General features: G+C 47.1%; 1 protein-coding gene across 1 annotated transcript in view; it reads right to left on the bottom strand.

The window, feature by feature from the left end:
* Positions 1–231: 231 nt before the first annotated feature.
* Positions 232–22444, bottom strand: part of GALNT17 (polypeptide N-acetylgalactosaminyltransferase 17) — a 212449-nt gene continuing 190236 nt past the window's right edge. Inside the window, exons 7-11 of the mRNA XM_040613286.1 lie at positions 18130–18315; positions 14617–14754; positions 12877–12972; positions 3023–3190; positions 232–2365 (exon numbers count right to left, since the gene is read on the bottom strand). Coding sequence (XP_040469220.1) covers positions 2237–2365; positions 3023–3190; positions 12877–12972; positions 14617–14754; positions 18130–18315 — 717 coding nt within the window. The 3' untranslated portion in view covers positions 232–2236. The remainder of the gene's footprint in view (positions 2366–3022; positions 3191–12876; positions 12973–14616; positions 14755–18129; positions 18316–22444) is intronic.

The following is a 22444-nucleotide window of genomic DNA, read 5'->3' on the forward strand; positions in this document are numbered from 1 at the left end:
TCCTGAAACATGCAGGGTTTTCCCAACACTAAACAATATGTGGCTTCCACTGATGAATGACAGCAAACTCCTCAATTAAAGGGCATTTTAGCGTTTTGACCATTAGCTGTGAAGTCTCAAATCCCCCAGACTTTCCTGGAGTCCACTTGATCAACGAATTGCTTTTCTTAGAAGGCAGCAACAAATGTAAGGGCAAACATATCATGCATCTAAAGACATTGTGATCATATTGGTTTTGTAAGTGCTAGAATTTATTACACAAGAGATGATGCAACAGCGATTAAGAGAGCAAAATTCTACATTGACTCCCTACTTTGCAATTCAGGACAGCTAAGAGGTTTTACTTCATTAAGGAAGCAAGGGAAAAAAAACAGCAGAGACAACCCCAATGGATGAGGAAGTCTTGTCAAGCCTAAATGAACAATCAGTCCTATGTGACGCTCATTGCTGTAGAAGGAACCATGAAATATATCTGCTTCTGTTCAATAAATTACTAAAACATCAGTTATAAACCTGCTGCATGGCATTGAAAATTGAACTCATTAAACATCCAGGTAGCTTCATCCTGATGCAAATGGAAGACAGGCATGAGTGCTCTGCAGCAAACAACTCTGTGCACATCCCGTCTTTGGGAAACATATTTACACATACGCCTTATATATTAATATATTTTTAGTGCACCCTAGCCAGAGGGCAACCAGAAAGAGAAGGACAGGAGATGGGCTGGCTTCTCCTCTCCACTGAGCAAAGCCTGTATCCACCCATTAGTCTAGCATCTGTTGTAAAGCAACTTTACAAGACCACGTTTCCCTTTTCCAGGTAGCCAGACATCAGGACCTCAAACCAATGGTCTCCCATGATGTCTGGGTAGATATGGTAGCCAAGATGACTGCAGGCCCAAAAAAGCAGATGAGTTCGCCCCACCATATTAACAAGCCTCAAGTGACTGCAAAGTCAAGAATTTATGGCTCTCTCGCCCTCCCTCTCCCTTCCTCAATTCACCACAGCTCATGAAGGTCCGCAGCAACATGCAGTTTGGGGTGGACCTTCACCACAGTCACACACTGACCAGGTGGGATTAGGTGGGCTTGAGCCTCAGGAGGAGAACACTGCTACCAAGTTATGAGACTACCGTTACTGATGTCTTTGTTCAGAGCAAGGATGCCTTAAACCAAACCCTACAGCCTCCATGGGAGGGAAGCCCGAGCAGGACTTTCTCTCATGTTGCCTGCTCTCAGCCTGCTGCACACACCAGCGCATCCATCCTCACTTCAACAAGAAAAGAGCAAAAAAAAGGGTAAAGGTGGGTCTCCAAAGGGACAGTGCCAGGCTGAGAGCCCTGCCGGGAGGGCAAGGCGGCTCTGCAGCTGCCCAGGCTCCCATGGGGCAGGAGGCATCTCCCAAGCCTTACGCACTATGCGTCAGTCTGCCTGCCACCTGCAAGGGCAGGCAAGTGCCCCAACAGGCAGGCAGACATCCCAGGTCTTTTCCAAGGAAAACATGTCTGGAGCCTTCGTGGGAGGGACTGGTGTTGCACGGGGCTGGCTGGGCCAACGCAGCGCGTGGGCGGTGGAGAAGAGACGATGGGAGATCACTGGTTTTATTCAACAGAATTTTGCTTGATGGCACCTGTGATTAAGGGTTGGAAAGATCCATGGGAGCTACTGCAGGTGAGATTTGCCTCTCCCAGATTCAAGAAAGGGGCTGCTGGATGTAGGGGCAAGAAAGGGAGAGGAGGGAGGACCTACCAAAACACCACATCTTTCAAACTCGGCTCATTTGGGGCTCGGTAATGTTCTCCTCTCACAAGCATGTAAGTTTTCATGCTTGCCAGGCAGATATAGCCAGGGTCTCTCGACTCCCATTGCGGCGCAAACCTACCCGGCCCTCTGGGAGAGCGTGGGGTTGTCTGGGAAAGCAACAATTCCCTGTCAGTAAAATGCTCACAAGACTGCATGAGCTTATTACAGTCATTCCAGCAGAAATAAGTGGTACCTTTTAGAGTGCCTGCCAGAAGAAAATAGCAGTTCTGACCCAATTTCACACAGTTGGAATCAGCTGTGGGAGACTAATACACAATAAAAATAAAAAGACACAAATGCCCCTTTCCCCCTTGTCCTCTCCTAATAACACGAATAAAGCTCTGTTTTGATATTTCGTCCTTTCCAAAGGAGTCCAGTCAGATCAGTCCAAGTCAGCCGTGCTTCGAGTCAAACTCCTCTGACTCTTCTGCCCTTTACTTGATGAAATTTTTAATTGTCCATCTTTGTCCTGTGCAGCTGCGAAGAATCAGATCAATGCCGGCCATTCCCCTGTTCTCCACTTCCAAGCATCGTCCCGTTCCTTTGTTCAGGATGGCACCATTCTAAAATTAAAGGATATGGGGAAAATATTAAAAACAATTAAAGATGTGGGGTTGCCTGTGAAGCTAGCCAAGACTGTGCGCTGCCCGGGAGTGCAGCTGTGTCCTTGTGTGCATCGCTGGAAAGTGCACAGCGCTTAGCTGGGCGGTAATGCAATCCAAACAATAAAATAATTCCTAAAACAATCAATGTTTATTGAATGAGCAACCGCTATCACTGGCAACATGTATCCCAACATGTCAGCAACCAAAGGACATCTGTAACCTTTAAACAGCATGGCTATACCCCTGCGTTAGGAAGGTGTGATGCTTCTGTAGAGTGAATATTATTGATGCTCTGCTTTGGGACAAAAGTACCGTGTTCTCATGTATTTTTCATCATTCATTATCTGTAAGAAAAAAAGAAATCTGCAAGTCATCAGCTGGGCAGGTTACATACACCTGAAGGTATCAGAAAGGGAAACTACTGTGAATTGTCCTAAAATACTGTCCTTGCCCCTGATCCCTGTTAACCTCATCCCTCCGCCCGAGGACCTGGCACCTGCTCTTGCACAGGACCATTCTGTCTTCGTCCCACACCTTCTCATGCCAAAGATGATGTGCCTCAACTCATGGATTGGGAAGCAGGGGAGCAGTATCCATGGCATACTCGCAACAAACCTGTATGAAATTCCAGCGCTTATGGAGGCTGCTCTTGACCTTCTCGCAATCGAGGAGCTGAGGGAAGCGGCTTTTCACATTATCTACCAGGCAGCGGGTATCGGGCAGAAGAGTCGTGGTCCCGAGGGCCCCAAGATGAAGGAATCCCTCCTTGGTGTAGCGTGCAAGCTGGGAAGCAAGGGAGGAGAAGAAGACAACCATCGGTATCTTTGATGCATCGTTAAAAAGTGACAGAGGAAAGAACAGGTTTGCAGAGCCCCAGGGAAAAACTGTGAGGATGGTGCACGGAGAAACTAGAACTCACAAGAGGAAAAATACCCAACTTTCTCCAGCCTCTTTTTTTTTGTGTTGTTTTTGGGATTTTTTTGCAGATGCAGGTGAGGAGCTGGGGCACAGAGAAGGGACAAGAACAACTCTGAGCCTTCAACCCATCACAGGGCAGAGTCCTCCAGCCTCCCCTGGGCCCTACCACTGTAGGCTGGGGCAAAGGATGATTTTCCCTGGTTTTCAGCTGCAGCCAGCTGGCTTGGCAGTCACGCTGGCCCAGCCTGGGGCTCCTCGCATGCTTGCTGAGCCAGCCTTGCCTTGGCCTGTTAACGATGCTGCTCTAGTGTCTGGCAGAGCCCTCTAGATCTCCAACAGCAGCCGGACAGCAATGTCAGCCAAAGGGGGCCAATCTATAATCAGCCCTGTCCCGCAGCAACGCGAGCCCACATCTCCCCCATGGTTCGGCACTGAAGCAAAGGCTCGGGGTTGCAGCTGACCCCTGCGACACCCCCGGCATCCGACCAGCCAGCGCTCCCAGGGACCTGCCGGGGCTGCCAAGGGGATGCAGGCTGGGAGCATCTGGCAGGGCGGGAGGCTCTCGGGGGCAGCACCCAGCTGGCACCCAGACAGCACTGAGACAGCCACGGAGGGGCCACACACAAAGGGCTCCTCCATTTGCAGTGTTTAAGGAATCTCACCCAAATATTTCCCTAAGCATATTTAAATTCAGGAGTGAAAAGAGATGAATGACAGTGGCCTGCCTTTTATAGTTCAAGGGAAGGATATACACAGCTGCTTATTTAAATTATGAATCAATCCATTATCTAGCAGACAAATAAAGAGTATTCAGCACGTTAATTAACTGAGCATATCTGTGACCCAGATGCTTAAAAAGAGACAGTAAATCACACTGGGAGTTCGGGTTATCTCAGTTAGAATAATTAAATGTTGAAAATCAAGTTAGAACAATGTAGCAGGGTCTGACTGCAGCTAATAATGGCAGATACAGGTATGGTGCTTGATGCCAATATTTCCTTCTCTCAGTGATGCTGGTTGTAGGTACAGGTGTGCTGAATCCTCCAGCTTCCTTGAGATGGCTGCCTGGGGTGCTTTGCTCCCAGCTGCTGGCAGAGTTACACTTTTAGACAATGTGCTGTATAGCAAAGCAAGGCCTCTGCTACTTCACATCTCACGGAGGTCTCTTCCCAAGGCATTGACCCCAGGCAGATTCAGCTGCAGCAGCCCACACCACCAAGCTGATGCTAGCCCAGGGCAAAGCTGCCCCATCCTGTCCCCCAGTGCAGCACCTGCTCCTCTGCCCCCCAAAGCCTTTGGCAAGACGGTGTAGAGCAGTACATGTCTCTCTAAGCTTTACAGTAATTTCCCCTCCAAACTGCTGCACTGGCACAGCAGAGGTGGAAAGGAAGGGCAGCCTGCAGAGCTTAAAGTCATAGCCATCACCGCCTGCTCCCACCGATCCCTGTGTCCCCAGGTGTGGGGTGCCCGACCGCAGGATGGGGATCCTCCCCACCGCCGAGCTCAGCTCACGCTGTGCCAAGCTCCCAGCAAGGGAGCTGCCCTGCCCACAAGGCTCCAGCAACCTGGGAATGACCCCCCCGGCACCTCCAGCCCCGCCGAAGGCTCAGACTCACACGGTCTGTTTGTAGCAGTTGGACGTTTCGATGAGCCAAGCCCTGAGTGAGACAGCGCTTGCATCCTGACAGCATGTTTTTAACCACGCAACTCATCTGAGTTAGTATTTGAGCACAACCACCCAGGATGAGGCTGTTTGTCTCGCAACAAGGAAGGAAAAGACAAAAAAAAAAGACAAGCCCTCTCCACGGCAGATGAAGAAATCACTCAGAGGTCCCAAATGGGCAAGTTACTCCTTCTCCTGCTTCCGAAATGTTTCCTACCACATGCATAATTAGCGTGCTAGACACTTTCTTTTTTTATGATGTTTGGCAGCTTGTCTTCAGACAGTTGGCCTAATGCCCACAAGGCAACATGATTTCTGCTCTTACATGTTATCGCTTAATGTGGTGGGAAAAGTAAGTAGAGCAAAAATCAAATCTTTCCTGAGAAGGGAGCGGGGCGGGGGCTGCAGGGAGAAAAAACAAGCTGAAAAACAAACACGGGTATTATGAAAAATGCATTAAGTGCATCTATTAGATGTGTCACCTACTATGTATAATAGCCTGATAAATAAAGCCTAAACACGCATCTGGATCTAGCACACTGCCTAATGCCTAATCTGCTGTGCCGAGCCTGGAGGAGGCTCAGCCACAGCCCTCAAGCCTGTCCAATTGTCCAACCTGAGAGCAATTATTCCCAAAAATCCCATCTAACTTGCAAGTGCAAGCTCCACCGCGCTCCTAAGACATTCACAGGTTTTTTTTCTTTTGGGATATTTTGCCTTTCATGCCTTAATTCCTGTTATTTTGCTCCTCTCCAGAGCAAGCAGGAGGTCTCAACCACAAGGTGACAGTGGGGGGTGAAGCACTCGGGTACAGGGGATTCCTGCGCTGAGGCACTGCTGCCGCTGCTGCTGGGTTTCTCTTGAGCAATAAAAAGGAAAACAGGGAGCAGAGGCCAACACACAGGCAGCTGCGGGGAGCAGAGCTGCAGCCTGGCCGGCACTTTCTATTTGGATTTGCCTGGTAAGAGGAGGGAAGCACCTCTGACTCATCACCACGGAGAGTGACCAACATTTTAAACAGCAGCTCCAGATGCTGGGCTTGTGCCTGAGCCTACCTTAGAAACTGAAGATGCCATACAGATACTTGACGGTATCAGTGAATTACACATGCTGCTGTTATTAAAACCTTCCGAGTGGTTGCAGCAATTCACCAACTCAACAACTCGGCACCTCAAACAAACTTGCCTGCTCCAACGTGGCCAGCACAGCCCCAGGTGATGATCTCTGAGAACTCGTCCATTGCCTGCGTATGAAGGTTGAGTGAACAAGATGTAAGAGGCTTCTGGAAGTGCTCACAGGGCTATTCAGCATCAGTTTAAAATACCCCTGGGGCAACACCGCTCCTTGGCTCAGGGGAGCACACAAAGGGCTTCCCAGCAGCAGGATTTTACTTTGCTCCTTCTTTGGGCAGCATGTCTGGGAGTCTTGGTGATGCAGTTGTGTAAATCCTGCCCCGTAGCCCAGGGGTGTACGCAATCCACACAGCACCACCAGAATGGTCTGTGCTCTTTCCCTCCTCACCCTCACAGCACAGCCAGGTAAGCGCTTCCCACAGGATCTGGGAAGGCTCTTCCACCTGTTGGTCCACATCAGCTTTCTCCTCTCAGATATTTCCTAAGGATTGTCCTTCTTCTTCTTCATTCTTTCACTGCTGACCACCCCAAAAATGTTGTCTATGCCAGCAAGTGTCTGAACAAGGCTGTTCAGGATCCCTTGGAGATCCCATGGCTGCTTTGCTGTCACCAATGATGTCCTCACATGGTCATTGCGGTGCTTAAAGACAACAGAAGTTTGTCTGTTCTTCCAAAGGACACAATTTCCTTGATGAGAAGGAGGTTTTGCCAAAGTGCGGTCCAGGCTCAGAAGGTTAATGACAGCCCACATCACAGAACCTCTTAAATCCATGACACTACATGTAACCAGACTATGTTTTCCTGGCTTTGTGGGAAGACAAATCACTGAAATCATCTGACTTCAAATCCTGCTCTCTTGCCCCCCCAAATATGTCTGTCCTTTAAAGTGATCTGTCCCGTGTCTGGCTGCCCGCGGAGCAGGACCAGGCACCACTGGACCAGTGGCGAGGGGCACGGTCAATCCAGCAGGAAAAAAACAAACATGGAACTACCAGCCCAGCACAGGACAGGAGACAAAGGGAAAGTCCAAGAGGAAGGACCAAAGAAAAACAGTTTAAAAATATGAACAAGCTCACCATTTAGAAGTGGTTAATATCGATGGGGTCTTAAACTCTCAATCTATGGAAATGGCCCAAAGGCACGTCCCCAGGCAGACACACCGATTCATACCCCAGCCCCTCAGGGACACCCTTCCAGGTAAAACTGCACCCCGGGTAAAACGGCACCTTGCAAAGCCCCCGCCTCCAGGTACCGCTTCAGGGGGTGCTGTGCCCTGGGGGGACCCACAGCCCTGCTGGTGCTGGGAGCGGAGGGGCCACACACGTGCCTGGCACCTCGCTGGGGCTGATCTCCCACTGGCAAACCTGCACCACCAATACATCTTCTTTGATTATTTTTTCTGGCTGGCTGCATCTCAGGGATGGGGGAAAGTTAATTAGACATCTTAGCACCTGGGAAATAAAAGCCTTGATGACCTTCATTGACTCTATTGGAAAATAATTTAGGGTTGCTTAGCTTCCTTTCTGCACCAAGCAGATCATCAATTAGCAAGCATAAGTAAAGCATACAGTATTTTCTTTTTAACAGAATTTAATCTGATGTGCTATTTTGTCACCCTTGATACTGCTGTGTCCTGGATGATCTCAGTATTGATGGTTTTGTCCTCAAGTTCTGATACTTAAATGGGCAAAACATATTTTATCCTATAATTAAATGAAATGCTCTGCTGGGTGAACATTATCTTAAGTTTTATAGTATTATAGTGCTTTCTATCACCTAAATATATCATCATACTTCTGTCACTCCAATGAGGTATTACTATATTATTAGCGCAATACATCATTACGGCAAGGTGTTTTCATGATGTATTGCTTAAAAGATGAAGCCATCAGGAAGAAAAAAAAATCCACGAGCAGGCTCAATATAATTACAGGATAAAAGGATACTTCATCATGAAAGCTGATAATGATTTGACCTGGAAGTGAATGAAAGCAGGGAGAATGGAAAGCTAAAGGGAAAACAAGAGAAAAAACAAAATTTTTCCCCACTGATAGATGCTACAACGGAGCTGTTGTGAGCAAAAGCCAAGATCTCATCTGCATTCAGCACTAGGCAGGGATCCAGCACACCCCACTGCATCCACCTGAACGCTGCATGCTTAGCTTACACCCATGAGCAGCCACCAGCAGCGAGAGCAGAAACTCGAGATATAACACAGGCTGCCCTGCCTCAAATGGGACAGATTCCCCGCAGAGAACACCCCTCCCCCTCTCTCTGAGCGGGGCTGCTCATCTACAGATACTCAGCAGCCAGAGCAGACACTGGCCGGGGGGTGGGGGTGGGGCATGGACCTAGAGTGAGTACTTCCAACAGAATCCCAACGTCACCCAGCAAGGCAGGGAGCAGGACCCACAACACCGCTGTCCTTGCACCAGTAAAATGCCAGCAGGAGCCTACACCTCAGCCTCGCTCGCCGACGCTGAGGAACCTGCTCCTTAATTGTGAAATGCTTTTCAACACGTATGTGACAGGCCACCCGTGAAGGAGAGAAGCGGTGATGTTGGGGCCCCACATGAACACCCAGCACAGGCACCACGCGTGTCTTTCAGATGCTGAAAAACTCCAAAGGAATTACAGCTCCTAGTGGTTTTTACACATATATCTTTATAAAAAAAAGCGAGCTATTTGAACAAAGCGTTTACATTACCTCTAACTATATTCCCAGCAATAAATTACAACACGCAGCCCATTAATTAAACAGTAGTAGTGAAAGCCCAATTTCTTTTGCGTGGCGCTCATGCTTCTGCAAAAGGCTAATTTCAAAGCTTCTGCACTCACTGATAGCTACTTCTAAAAAGCATTTTCAAGGAGTTAAACTAATTGCATGTATCGTGAAACAAAAGAACTGCCAAGAACTGGCTCTCAGCTGGAGAAGGAAGGGACAGCGTGGAGGTGGAAGACCAGGAAGAAAAATCTGTGCTGAGCTTGTGCGACAGGCGAGCTGAAGGGAGCCAGCAGCACTGCAACATCTGACTTCAGAACATCAGGTAGGAAAAGAAAACATCGTTAAGTTTAATCACAAAAACAGCTGAGGAAAAAATAAATAGCCTGCTTTTAACCATTCATCTTAAAGCCCAGTGTTAGCAGACACTATCAAGCTAATTCGGTTTCTCGTACTATAATGCACTTTGGGGTTTAAGTTTCCATCCAGAAAGTCCAAAAGGCAGTTTGTGCCATTTAAGAAAAAGCCTGTGTCCTTTTAAGCAACAGCTAGGTTATATTTAGCAATAACTCAATCAGCCACAGTTGACTGATCATTGTTTAAAGACAAAGATAAACCGAAGTGAGATTTACCTCTACCCCGAAGGACTCCCGCAGCTGGTTCCTAGGCTCAGGTGGCTCCTGAAGTTCACAGCTCAGGCTCGGGTGAGCTTTGGGAGTACTTAGTCCTGGTGAGCCTGGACATTTCAGGGTGACCACATTGTGAGGCTGGGCTCTTTATGCATTTCCATCACTTGAACTATGTATTTCTTAGGCTGAAAACGAAGCTCCTTGACCACGCTGGACGCCAGATACTCACTAAGGCTGCCACCACTGCAGTGTCCTGCAGCTCTGCGTCCCCACTGGGTTCCACCCCAATCTGCAACTCATCCTTACGCCAACGAGGCTCGTTTTGCAGGTGAAGAAATAAAAGGCACGTTTAAGCCATATCGGAGGCCTGCGGTAGAACAGAGCGTTGACATCCTGTTTTGCTAAGCTCCAATTAATGCTCCAGCTTTTCATCCAGATTTGATGAGCTAATCCTCAAGACGTGAGAAAAAAGTCGTATCTTGTCTCAGGAAAGCTACCAGGAATGGGATTACATGTTCCCAGAGCTGAGGGAACGGCTACAAGATTTTGCTGTGAACTCCAGTCTGTTTTTTCCACCTGAAAAGCAGCAGTTGGGGCATCTCCCCACCTTGCAAAGACCCCCGCTCATGCAGGGGCTGCACGAGCACTGGGAAGGAGCCAGACTGACATAATCTGCAACATCCAATGGATTAAAGAAAGTTCTGTTCCCAAGACTGAGCTTACCTACCTCTGGTATTCACACAGGTATTGAATATTGGGGTATTCAAAAAAAGACACCCAAAGGCTGCAACCCTTCATGGGCTAGAATGCAGCTGGCCCCAGCAAACCAGCCCCAGCAGCCTCTGAACTGGAACACTCTGCTGCTTAAATTAGAAACCTGTTCAATAAATAAATTACCACAAATAAGCTGGGAAACCCTACTGCCTGGTGCGGCATTTTCTTCCTCTCCCTGATCTCCTTTCTGATTCATGGGAGAAATTTTCACAGGCAGGGTTTTATTACGCAAATACCTGAAGGTACTTAATAGGCTGGTCTTTATTATGTTGTATTTCACAGTTTTGGTCTTAATGAATGCAACCAACACTGCTTTCTTTTTTAACACTATGAAGGAACCAGAAGTTTCCCTCCCCAGACCTGCACGGAGATCCCAGTGACCTGGAGCAGAGCAGGGTAGGCTTACAGAGCAGGAATTCAAACCCTGCTGTTGAGCATTCCTATGTAATTTATACACTTCCGGGTGGAGACGAAGGTTTGATACAGTACCTTGCCTCTGATGGAACACTGCTGTGTCACCTGTGGTGCTTCATCACGGCAGTTTGTTGTCATGCCAGTAATTTCACCCGGAGTTTGGTGCTCACAAGGCTTACTGCCCATCCAGCAGTTCTCAGCCTAAACCCTGTGTCACCTGCCAGCACTGACAGCTCTGGGCTGCAGTCGTGATGTTAAAATAAGCTGTTGGGAGGCATGGCCAATGCCAGAATAATCAACATCATGATGCCAAGACAGAAAATGGTCGTATGACAAGCCATGGCTGCCTTCCTGGGTGAGGGAAGAACACAGCCCATATAGCACAGTGATGAGAATATGTTCAATGAGAGGGCAGGTCTTCCCTAAAACATGCGAAGACAGATTGTTGTCCTGCAAATAAAAAGAAATCTCTGTAGACACCTTAAATTTACCTAACTCAGCATCCAGGCACAGCTGGAATGGGATTGTCTCACCCACCCTCTCCCAGATCAATGTGAGGTGTCCCTCCAAGTGTAAGACTCATCTTCTTGGCGATGGAGAGCAACAGGCGGGACCTACCCGCTGTGGGAGGTACCACGGTCTCCTCCTGTGGCACGTCCTGCCTTCTTTTGAGAGAGTGTGGGTGATGGTACCAGCCTACAAACTGGGGTGTTCAGACGGCTTTTAGTCACAGTTTTCCCCTAATTTCTAAGCTGATCAGTAGACGCAACCCCTTCAGTAAAAATGCGGATGATCCATGATAACAGGGAAATATTTCTGTCTGGCAACAAGTGTGGACTTTTCAACAAAGAGAAAAGAAAAGCAACAGAAGAAACAGCCTTGTCACAGAGGAGTTTATCCCTGTTTCCACCCATCGCTACTACACACCAGGCAAGCACAGTGACCGAAGAGCCCATCATCCGCAACCTCTCTGCCTTGGCTAAATTTCCAACATAGATAGCCACAGCATTTACATGGGAAATGCAAACAAGATACAAGATACATACATCAGATCCTGAGGATAAGCACCCAGGGCCTCGCTGGATAGAGCTAAAATGCCAGAAGAACAAGTGCTGCTACTTTGTGGCTTTAGGAAGGTCAGTCATGATTTTGGTAATGAAAAAAACCCTAAAATATCACATTGTAATTCTTGAAAACCCCGTATGTCATAAGATGGCCATTTTGCTTCCAGGCTTAAAGGGAAACTTGTATTTTCTCCTTAAAGATTGTAGGGGAGAAGGATACTGTGCTAAGGGATTTGCATGATGAGATGATGACCACTAGGCATACAAAAAGAAAACCACAAAGGAAATGTAGGCAAAATACCGAATTGGGGATATGGGCAGAGATAAAAGAAAAGCACCCAGGAAAAGTTAGTGGGGAACTAGGCAGAGATCCCTGGAGCTGCAAATCCTGAAAGTCCAGCTTAGAGTCTGCTGTTGGTTTAACACATGCCAGCAGTGAGAGCAGGTGTGGTACCCCCTTTTGTTCCAGCTCTACGGCGATGGAACCAGCAGTACGCCCATGCTGCTTTCCTTTTAAAATATGGTAAGAGATAAAACCACAGAAGAGGCTGAATCAGTTTTTAACCACTAACTTTCAGTATTTGACACATCCACTAATCCTCTATAAGATACGAGATCTAGAGTGAATCTTGGAATGATAATTTTTAATCTAGAATTAGGATAAGAAGCTTCTGGGTTGCTCCAAACTTTTGGAGAGGCAAAAGGAGCGCTAGAAAACTAATGCTATGGTAAACCCCAGTCCAGCTGAAATGGCTAATTATCATTCCATTAAAAAGCACTGTTTGTTTTCTTTACCCAGACTCTGCTGGGTGAAGGAGAAAGGAAAGGTCTTAAAACGTTCTGCTTGTGTGTGTTCTGCTCTGCTCACTGGCTATTTGCTTTCAGCATTATTTACCCTCATTTGGAAGATTTTTCCAAATTATGCTTTTACTTGAAGCTCTGGCATGATTATGGTGATCCAGAAAATAGCTACTCTAAGAGAAGCTGGGAAAATGTACCTTTATACCTGAGGTATTTTTAAGAAGAAGGTGGGCCCTATACATTTGAGGGTGAAGCCAAGAGGCGAGGTGCGCGGCTGCCCTCTGCCCATCCAGCCTCTGCCGGGTACCGCCTGCTCCCGGCACACGTGGTCCCCGCAGAGCAAGTCCTCACCTGCGGTCCCCAGCCGTGGCACGGGTACAATATTGCTGTGTGGTTCTCCTGCGGGCCCTGGTCAAGGCAGACATCTTTCGCCTTGTTGTTTCGAAGCTGTAAGAAATAAAGAGCGCAGAGTTATACGGTCCTGTCTCCTCAGAGATAAGCAATAAACCGGCACGCGGCAATGCCTCTAGCCCCTTGCTACAGAACGAACATGCGGTGCTATATCACTAGGCATAATCAGGCAGAGAAAGGTTTAATGCGCCATATGTTTTCCTTAAATACAAGGCCTAATGATGACTGCTTTTATATAATAATCACCATTCAAAGCAGCCAACTTCCTTGAACAGAGTTTTCTTTGTATTTGGCCGTGCATGGCGGTAACAAACATATTTTTAGACTATCGTCAGCATGTTGCCAGGAGTCTGAAATCAATGCCGAATCGCTCGTATTTCATTGAAATCTCAAAGTGCTCAACTAGGCAGGGAAAAAAGTCCAGCTAGCACAAGGAGCCCCTTCGAATCGTCACAGGGATGCAGGAGGAGGCACAGTGATGGCAAACCAGCCGCCAGGTACTGAAGGACGCACTTCGGACGGAGCGTGGAAGTGCTGGGCTCATGCTACAAAGCCAAGTGGCTGCTGAACCCCAGCCACCAGGTCTGGTAACACAGAGCTGTCCTCTCTTCAGGCTCCCCATGTAGGGCAACTGCAATAACACCTTTGAAAACACTATTTTTTTTGAGGCTTTAGCTTGAAGGCATTAAGTAAGTTTGGTAATAAATCTTTCTTAAAACTGATGTCCATCTGGGGTGCTCAGGCTCTGCTTCAAGAAGCCTTCTCAAACTGCCACTGTTCCACAAGACCTATTGCAACAGAGTATTAAGCCCATAAATGCCTGTTTTTATATTCCCAGTATGGTCTCAAAGCCAGCAGAGATTGAATTAAGTCTCCTTACTTTATCTATTCCTTAAGCTGTTGTGACAACGCGCTGCACCCTACAGAGACCTTGTAAGGAATTAGGCTGAGTTTAAGTCAATGGGTTTTATAAGATGACTATGCATTAAAAATATACATACAGCTGCTTAATCCATGGAGTCAATGGGTAACATAGATAATTTTCTGTCAAATCAGTAAATGAAGTATTAGAATATTTTACTGTATATGGTCTCCAGATGAGAATAAATCCCAAAATAGGTTTTTAGAAGAAACTGTGAACAGATTTATACAAATTTAGAAAATTATACACAAATAATAGGTTTTGATTCATACTCACAGAACCACAGCATGGCGAGGGCTGAAAGGGACCTCTGGAGACCATCCAGTCCAACCCCTGCTAAAGCAGGGTCACCTCATGCAGGGTGCACAGAGTCACATCTAGTTGGGTTGTGACTGCCTCCAGGGAAGGAGACCCCACACCCTCCCTGGGCAGCCTCTGCCAGGGCTCTGCCACCCTCAGGGTAACACAACTTCTTCCTCATGTTCAGAAGGAACTTCTTGTGTTGCAGTTTGTGCCCGTTGCCCCTTGTCCTGTCGATGGGCACCACTGAAAAGAGCCCAGCCCCGTTCTTCTGATGCCTGCCCTTAAGATATGTGTAGCCATGGATGAGCTTCCCTCTCAGCCTTCTCCTCTCCAGGCTGAAGTGGCCCAGCTTTCCCCATCAAGGATATTCCCCTCCTTGGGGGCTATTTCCCATCAGAGCCTCACCAGCTGAAAGTATTACCAGCCTGATCTAAGGGATTCTCAGCCTTAATTACCTCGCCATAAGCAATGGTGTTGTTGTATCTTCTCATCTCTGGATAAACGTGGTCCAGGTACCACTGGAAATTTTTACACTTCAAGCTCTTCCTTAACGCTTTTCTCTCAGAAACATCCCCAATGTCAATACCTGGATTCTGAAAAACAAAGACACAACACATCACTGAACAGTTACTCTTAACAAAGATTAAAAACGAGCATATTTCACTGATGTTTGATATCACTTCCAAGCTGCCTGGAAACTGCCAACAGCTGAGTAACTCCACACAGAGGCTATGCCAGGGAATTCTGGCATGTGTGTCCAAGGCTTAAACCATCCTCACAGAAGTTGGAAAGAAGATTTGGGTTTCAGAGCCACTGTGAGCACGAGACACGTACTTCTCTCACAGGTTTTGAAGGTTCTGAAGGCATTGTTGCAATGGCCACCAGGCTGATGCTGGGCACATTTTGGTCCTGGGATGTAATTTAGAAAAGAGGACCCAAATGGAGAAGAAGAGGTTTTGGAGGAAACAGAAGAAGTGGAGTGTGACAGAGCTGAATCTATTCACCGATTCCTCTGGGCTTTGGATCCATCTGAGCCAGACTGAACCTGTCAACGGGCCCAATGACAAAGTATTTTTGAGAGATCTCACCTCCTGTTTAGGTACTGATGTACAGGACTTCCAGAAGAACTTAACGGTGAATGTACATCAGGATTTAAAAGGTGGTCACGTGCTGAATGCTGGAAGTGGAACCCCTCATCTGTGCACCGAGCACCAAAACCCTTCCCCTGACACACCAAGGGTGCATGACCCTACTAAGAGGCAACACAGAGGACGGCACGGTTAAAAGGTATAAAATAAGGGGGGGAAAGAAAAGAAGAAAAATGAGAAAGGTCTAGGACTCATATAATAGAGGCAGAGAGCAAAGAATAAAGGATAAAAATTACAGAAGAGAAGGTGAGGCTGAACCTCAGAAAAACCTCTTGACAATTTTGACAATTACGCAGTGAAATAGTCTCCCTGGAGACACAGAGGAACCCCACTGCTCAAGACAATTTAGAAGCAGACAAAGCTATGGTACCTGTCCCCGAAGGAATAATTTTACAGGAGCCAGGAGCAGGGGCTGAAGAGAGCTGCCCCCCTTTAACCTTTTATTCCATTACAGAATTTGGGGAACTAATGCAGCAGGCAGAGGAAGGAAACCAAAGGCACACTGCAACCCCTTCTGCTCCTTCCTACAGGTGTCTGGGTTTCTACTCTGTTTTAGCTCCTGCTCTTGTCTTTTGTAGTGATCATTAAATACAGCTGGGAAAGCAATTTTCCATTACAACACTTGTAATGATCTTCTAATGAATTATTCACTCTGCTTTAGAGAAGACACCATTTTAATGCGCGACTGGTAGCTCATAGGTAAAAATAAAGATGATTCAGTGTAGACAGGTAGGACAGGCTGAAATCTGAGTGGGCGAGATGGGATGCAGAGCAAAACAGGACCACAAACCAGTCAGCACCTGAAATATTCAGTGCATGGAGTTTGGCTTGGTTTTTAATATAGCGGCATCACAAAGTAATTTGCTGTATATCCATAACCCCCTGCACAACACCGCCTGTCAAACAAGGCTTCTCTAAAATTAAATCTTAATTTTACTGCTAAGACCTATGTAAAAACCTCCAGTTGTTTTTAGGGTAACCCAGGTCTGTTTCTCCAGACCCATCCCCCAAGGCTGGTCCATGTAATGCTGCCTTTTCTGAGCCGTACAGGACCTGTGGGTTCCCAATTAATTTTAATACATTTTTGCTGTGCTCCAAAGCTGTTCCTGAGCAGAAGCATGGTGTCTCACCTCTAAAAAAGAATCAGCCCAAGGACTGGGGCTGAACCTGCAGCAATTTATAACTCCTGCCTATGGATGTCTGGATCTTGCAACCTATTTTTAAGACAGACCTGAAATCACTCAGTCCTGCAGGCAACTCTCTGCCTCTTGGAACACTTGGAGCAGTGCCCATCACCACCAGTGCCCTCCTGCAGCTCGCTGCGTAAACAGCATTTCTTTCCATCTCTGCTCATCTGTTCTCAATAACAAACTAATCCAGGGCTCCCTGCCACCCTCAGGACCACAAACCGTCAGCGCAGGTAGCTCATCGACCCTGCCCAGGTACCTGTTGTTCCCTAATGCAGTACGAAGCTGCAGCTACCCTGGCTCTAAATGCCAGTAACTCTCCCCAGATGTAACCTTTCCTCAGAAAGCAGCAGCAGCAGCTCATGTTTTTATGTTTTAATGTTTTCCAAAATGCCCCGGAGCACAGAGCTGCCAGCCAGGGATGCTGCCGCAGCAGGATCAGGACCACAGCAGTGCTGTGCAGGGGTGTGATCTGCAAGTTATGAATATTTCATGTTTGTTTTTAGCACCAAAAGGGTCACTGTAAATAACTGCTCACATGGGGTCTGGCCACTTGTGGCAACAGTTTTTCCACACACTTGAACAGAGCAGCCCAGCACTTGTAGTACACTGCAGGTGGAGTGGGTGTTGGGGGACTCTGCAGGGCCCCCACCAGAATTCTCAACCCACCCATAACCTGAAGAGCATCGTTGTCTCCCCCTCCCCACCACCCCTTCTTCTGACAGGACCCCAGAGCCCGAGCAGCAGCCTCAGACCTCCATAAAGCCCTCCTGGAGCCCATAGAGCTTTATGCAGAAGTGCTGGGAATCACCTAGAGAGGTCCACACGCAGCATGTGTCCCCTGGGCCTGGCCAACTTGTCTTGCTGGTGGGACCCCACGGTTTCCAATGATGCACCACACTGGGACGTGGCAGGATTTACATGAAAAATAATGTTTCAGATCTAAGAAAATCCAAGCATTTCCGTGCAAAAATAAATACAAACCACCAAAGCTATTTCAAGAGAGCATTTCTGGGGCACTTCCATGTGGTGCTGCTAGGAGGGGATCTCCTTCTGTGAGCCACCAACCTCCAATCCTTTACCTGTGAACACCATTTTGAAGTGCTGGTGGTCTCGACTTTCCCAACACTGGGAAACCAAATGGCCCAGGGACCTGGACCACATACTGTTTGCAGTGAGCTCTGGGCAGTGACAGCATCTGCAAACTGGGAAACCTGAGTTGGGCTGCACATGACATGGACCTGCCTGAGCAGCAGGAAAAAACCCTCATGTACTAAAGATGCTGGCATTAGTAACCTTCTGCCAACTGACTTTACACAGACTCCATCTGCGGAGCAGTATCATGACATAAACCCACGCTGTGTAAACACACCACAGAGAGATAAACACTGTAACACAGGTTTAATTTTTAGAAATGAAAATAAAAAGGCTGATGTGAACAGTAGGAATTCCTCCAAAATCTGCAGGTTTTGCAGCATCTCTGTCAAAGCCGAGCGAGCTCTGCTGACTTCCACAGCTGGGGATGCAACCCAGGGTATTTATGGCTCTCCTTCACCCAGGGGCACTAACGTTCTATAACTCAAGTTTCTAACCCAACAAAGTGAAGACTTAAGAAAGGGTGCAAAGGCCATACCTCCAGCGGCAGGTTCCACGCAATGTAAACGTGCCATTTGTAGTCATCCATCCACACCTCGGCCACGCGCAGAGCATTGCGCTTGGTGTAAAAACCGATGTTGTTGTTGTAGGGCTTCTTCTTGCGCTCAATGTGAGCCACCCTGGAGCAGGGCAGGACCTCCATGCTGCCACCGCACAGCCACACCTGCAACGCAACCGCACAGCATTGTCAGCACGGGGCTCTGCCGTGATGCCAACAGGTCCACGTACACGTTAAAGAGAAGGAAGTGGTGGGTTTTGAGGTTTCTGTAATATCCTGGTGAGCACCGAGCATCACACCATTTGGCTGGCGAGCCGAAACCCATAGCCAGGTTTGGTCTTTGCCCAACGGTGAGACACACAGAGAATTTAACCTGTGCCCAGAGCAAAACACACGTCAGCTTCAGATGGATCAGGTCTATATCCAGTATGTGGTTTCAACGTGTTGTAGGATCAGGCGCTGAGTTTACAGTGATGTTGCTACTAAATAAAAAGGATTCGCAACTGGAATAGTTGAAACCATGGCAAGATCTCCTGAAAAAGGGATGACTCAGTGAAACATATGGCAGGGACAGATTTCTCCCCCTTAAAAACATTTGTTCATTATTTTTTTTTCACATGCTGTTTAAAATTCCCTTAAATCACAGTGTACAAGTTAATAAATTCAAGGTCTTCTTTTTATCACACGGAAAGGAATTCACAGAAAGGCTTGCTACACCTGGGTTCTTCCCCCCCGTTTGTCTACATCAAGAAGTTATTTATCTTAAATTAAAGATGCGTATCCAGGACACCAGGCACCGGGCAATCATTACAAACACATATGCCGAACAGGCCTAATAATCCCAGTTTTGCCTGTTTTGCAGTCTGCTCTGCATTATCATTTTGCACAGTTGTTACAACACCCATCATTTCTGGGATCTCTTCCAGGCTCACCACCTTCTACCCCTTCTGTGTTCCCTAAATTTTACCGACCCTGCTCGATCCACTCTCCTGGCAGCACAAGGAGCCTCCTGGCTCTATCAGCTGCCCCTTTTTAATCTCTCGGCAGTGGGCTGAGCCCACCCAGCGTGGGGCACGCGCACATCCCAAGCCCAGCCGACGTGACTAAGGGGCAGTGCAGCAGGGACACCTTCACTCAGCGTAATCCTGCCACCCGTGCTGCTCTCACTCGCAGCGCTGCAGAGTATCAGCAAAAAATCAAAGCCCTGTTTTATTAGCTGGTGCATAAACATGTAGAGAAAATAAAATAAAATAAAAATTCCTATCTTACTCCTGTTCTGTCATTTGACCTTTATGAACACTTTAAAATACAATTTCATGACTGCAAAGCAATTTCAGAGCTGATGTCTGCAATGACGGGCATGCCCATCCCTCCTCTCCAGCACAGCCACGCTCGCCTCTGCCCAGCCAAGTCCACAAGGTCTGCTCCAAGTTTTGCAACAGGCCACACACTGGTAAAGCAAATAAGAAGTGAACAAGATAGTTCTAGAGGAAAAGAAATACTTTTAAAAGGAATATTCCCAAGGCCACAGTTTGACAGAAACTGCCTGTGCTTTTTGCCTGCTCAGTTCTTTAGTTTCTCAGAGTCGCGGTGAAACCGAAGCATTAGGCTCTGCCCTTGGGTGCTCCCAAAGCTGCTGGGTTCAACGCTGAATAAAACTGCCAGCCCTGGAAGATCCCCAGCACCACCTCTTTTTGCACTTTGGCAGATTTGTTAGGTTTTGTCCTGATTTGAGATCAGAATAATTATTTTAAAAAATGTAAAAACTGTGCCACAATTAAAATGTCATTTTCCAACAAGCTTGCCTCCAGCATCCATGTCTTTCCATGATTTAGTTAGATAATTCACATGGCTTGATGGTAGACAGCTTTCCTAGATTTATCAAATATCTGTACAGACTATCTTGAAATGCAGAGGTTGTAATAATCTGAGAGAGAAAAGAGTGCTGGGCATTGTGCAAAGGGCATTGGCTGTATACGTATCCAAAAGCCAGTCCCAGAGAGATCAATAAAAACTTAATTCAAAAAAGGCACTTATACAAGGAAAGACCATAGTTCTATCTCCTAAATAAAACATAAATTGTCATTATAACTGTTTTTACAAGGCATTTATAAATGTATCTGCTGGTAACAATGGGGTTGAAGAGAGCTATTGCATGGTAAACGGCCAAGTCACACCCAGCATCACTGTCCTCAGCATACAGAGGAGTAAACCATGGCCCCAGGAAGACATTGTTTATTCCCATGTGGCCTGGCAAGGACTTTCTGTTCCTGCTGAAATCCAAAAATGCATGGGAACAGGTCCACGGGAGACAGCACAGGGGCTGCAACCCAAGGGACATCCTCCTTGGCCACGAAGCATGAGGTGCACTTACCCTACAACCTCAGTGTGATGCTTCATCCTTGCAATAACCATGACTTTGGAGTGGTGAATGGCCCACAGAAAGGCCCCAGACTTTGTTCTCTTGGTGCCAATAAGCTGAGAGACACCGCAACCAAAAGGGCTCAGCGGACCTCCATCCCCCCAGCAAGGCTGGAAGTCATCGCCTCACTGACGCCCTGATGTCCCAACCTGCAGCAACTTCACCCCTGTAGCACTCAGACCTTGAGGGCAGATGTTTTTTGGGAACCTTCATTTATGTCCCTATTGAGCAATTATTTGTCCCACCAAAGACCTTTAACAGATAGATTACCTTCCCATTAAGTAGATTTTTCGTGTTCATAGCAAATAAACCTACAATCCCTTAAGACAGACTATTTACTGCAACTAACAGCATTAACAGGACAATCAATCCAGCAAGTTGTTTCTGCTAATTCCTTGAGGAATTATCTCTTAGTAGATGGGTAATCGAGAGCCGGGACAACATTAAGACCAATCAGAAAAATAAGGCATTGTCAAATTAATTCATGTTTAGCCTGTTCAACAAAGCAGTGTCTTTTATATTGCTTCCTACAAAGGATGAATTCACGTTCATTTCATTTGACAAAATATGCATGGATGGCATGTAAAAGCATGTTTAAAGACTGTGTAAAGGCATGTTAAAGATAGAGTATGTAACACAACAGGTTAAATATGACGAGCAAGTCTCAAGTTTCTCTTGTTTTCTGACATTCAAATTCCAACACAACTATTAGCTTGCCATTCATCCACCCGTAAAGAGACACAGAATTAAAAATAGAAGCATCCCCCTCCAGTAAATGACAGTGACTCAGTAAATTCTCCATTACTCTACACATAGGAGTAATCAAACATACAGAAAGATGCCTGGATTTATAAATAACCAGCTAACCCCAAATTCTAGTGAAGAAATCCGAGAGAAACAAACAGAAAACAAATCCATCATCCAGAGATCTTTGATGTGTTTTTCAGATAGCTGGTGGGTAATACATCCGCAATTATTTTCCAAGCAAAATGTAACTGTCCTAACAATTCAGCATGGAAAAACAGCAATTCCTCTCAGGCAGTGAAATATCCGAGTACAGCTGAAACTGCACCAGCCATCTACCTTCTAGAAGCTTTTGCACATGTGGGAGGCAACCTCTGGTTAGTGTGAGACTTCATCACCATGCTCCAGTGATGGGGCAACCCAGCTTCGCTTTCTGGTCACCCTTCAGAAGCACGAAGGTGTCAATAGGGTGCGAAAGCATTTGTGAAAGAGCCGGCATCTCAGTGACCTCACTGGGATAACCCAAAATGGGGAGCAGGTCTGATGCAGAGCTTCAAAGGGAGGTCCAGGCACCCCTCGTGTGCACATGTACCTCCTGGCCAAGACATCAACATCTCCTCTGCCACCAGCCTTCAGCCTCCATTTGCAAAATCAGTTGTTTTTACAGTGCTTTTATGGAGCACTCTATAGGTCTTCATTCCTAGAACACATCCTTCATGCATCTAGGACGTGACTAACCGCAGCATTTGGGAGCATCCTGGAAAACAACAGTGACCAGCCCTGTTAGATGGGACAGAAGCAAGGCGAGGGAGGAGGCACCCTGGCGTTGCCGGCAAGGGCACATCCCCTGCGGCTACTGCACTGCTGCTAATGGAGGGGGAATAGAAGACTGCTCACAAAACACTGTGTACTGTTAGTCCTCTGGGCGTGTAATAGATACAGGGAGAAAATCCCACTTTCGCTTGACCAGCTCATCGCAGCAGCCACAGAAACAGTTTTCCAAGTATTATGCAGTTCAGAACAATTACTGTCCATAATCCCCTTTGCCCTCAAAAATGCACTGCAGCTATCCATTTGCTTTGCTCCTGTCTGCCAGAGCTGGCAATTACTCCCGAGGAGCATTATTTA

This window comes from Falco naumanni, chromosome 1 (assembly GCF_017639655.2).
Source record: "Falco naumanni isolate bFalNau1 chromosome 1, bFalNau1.pat, whole genome shotgun sequence".
In the NCBI taxonomy this organism is placed as follows: domain Eukaryota; kingdom Metazoa; phylum Chordata; class Aves; order Falconiformes; family Falconidae; genus Falco; species Falco naumanni.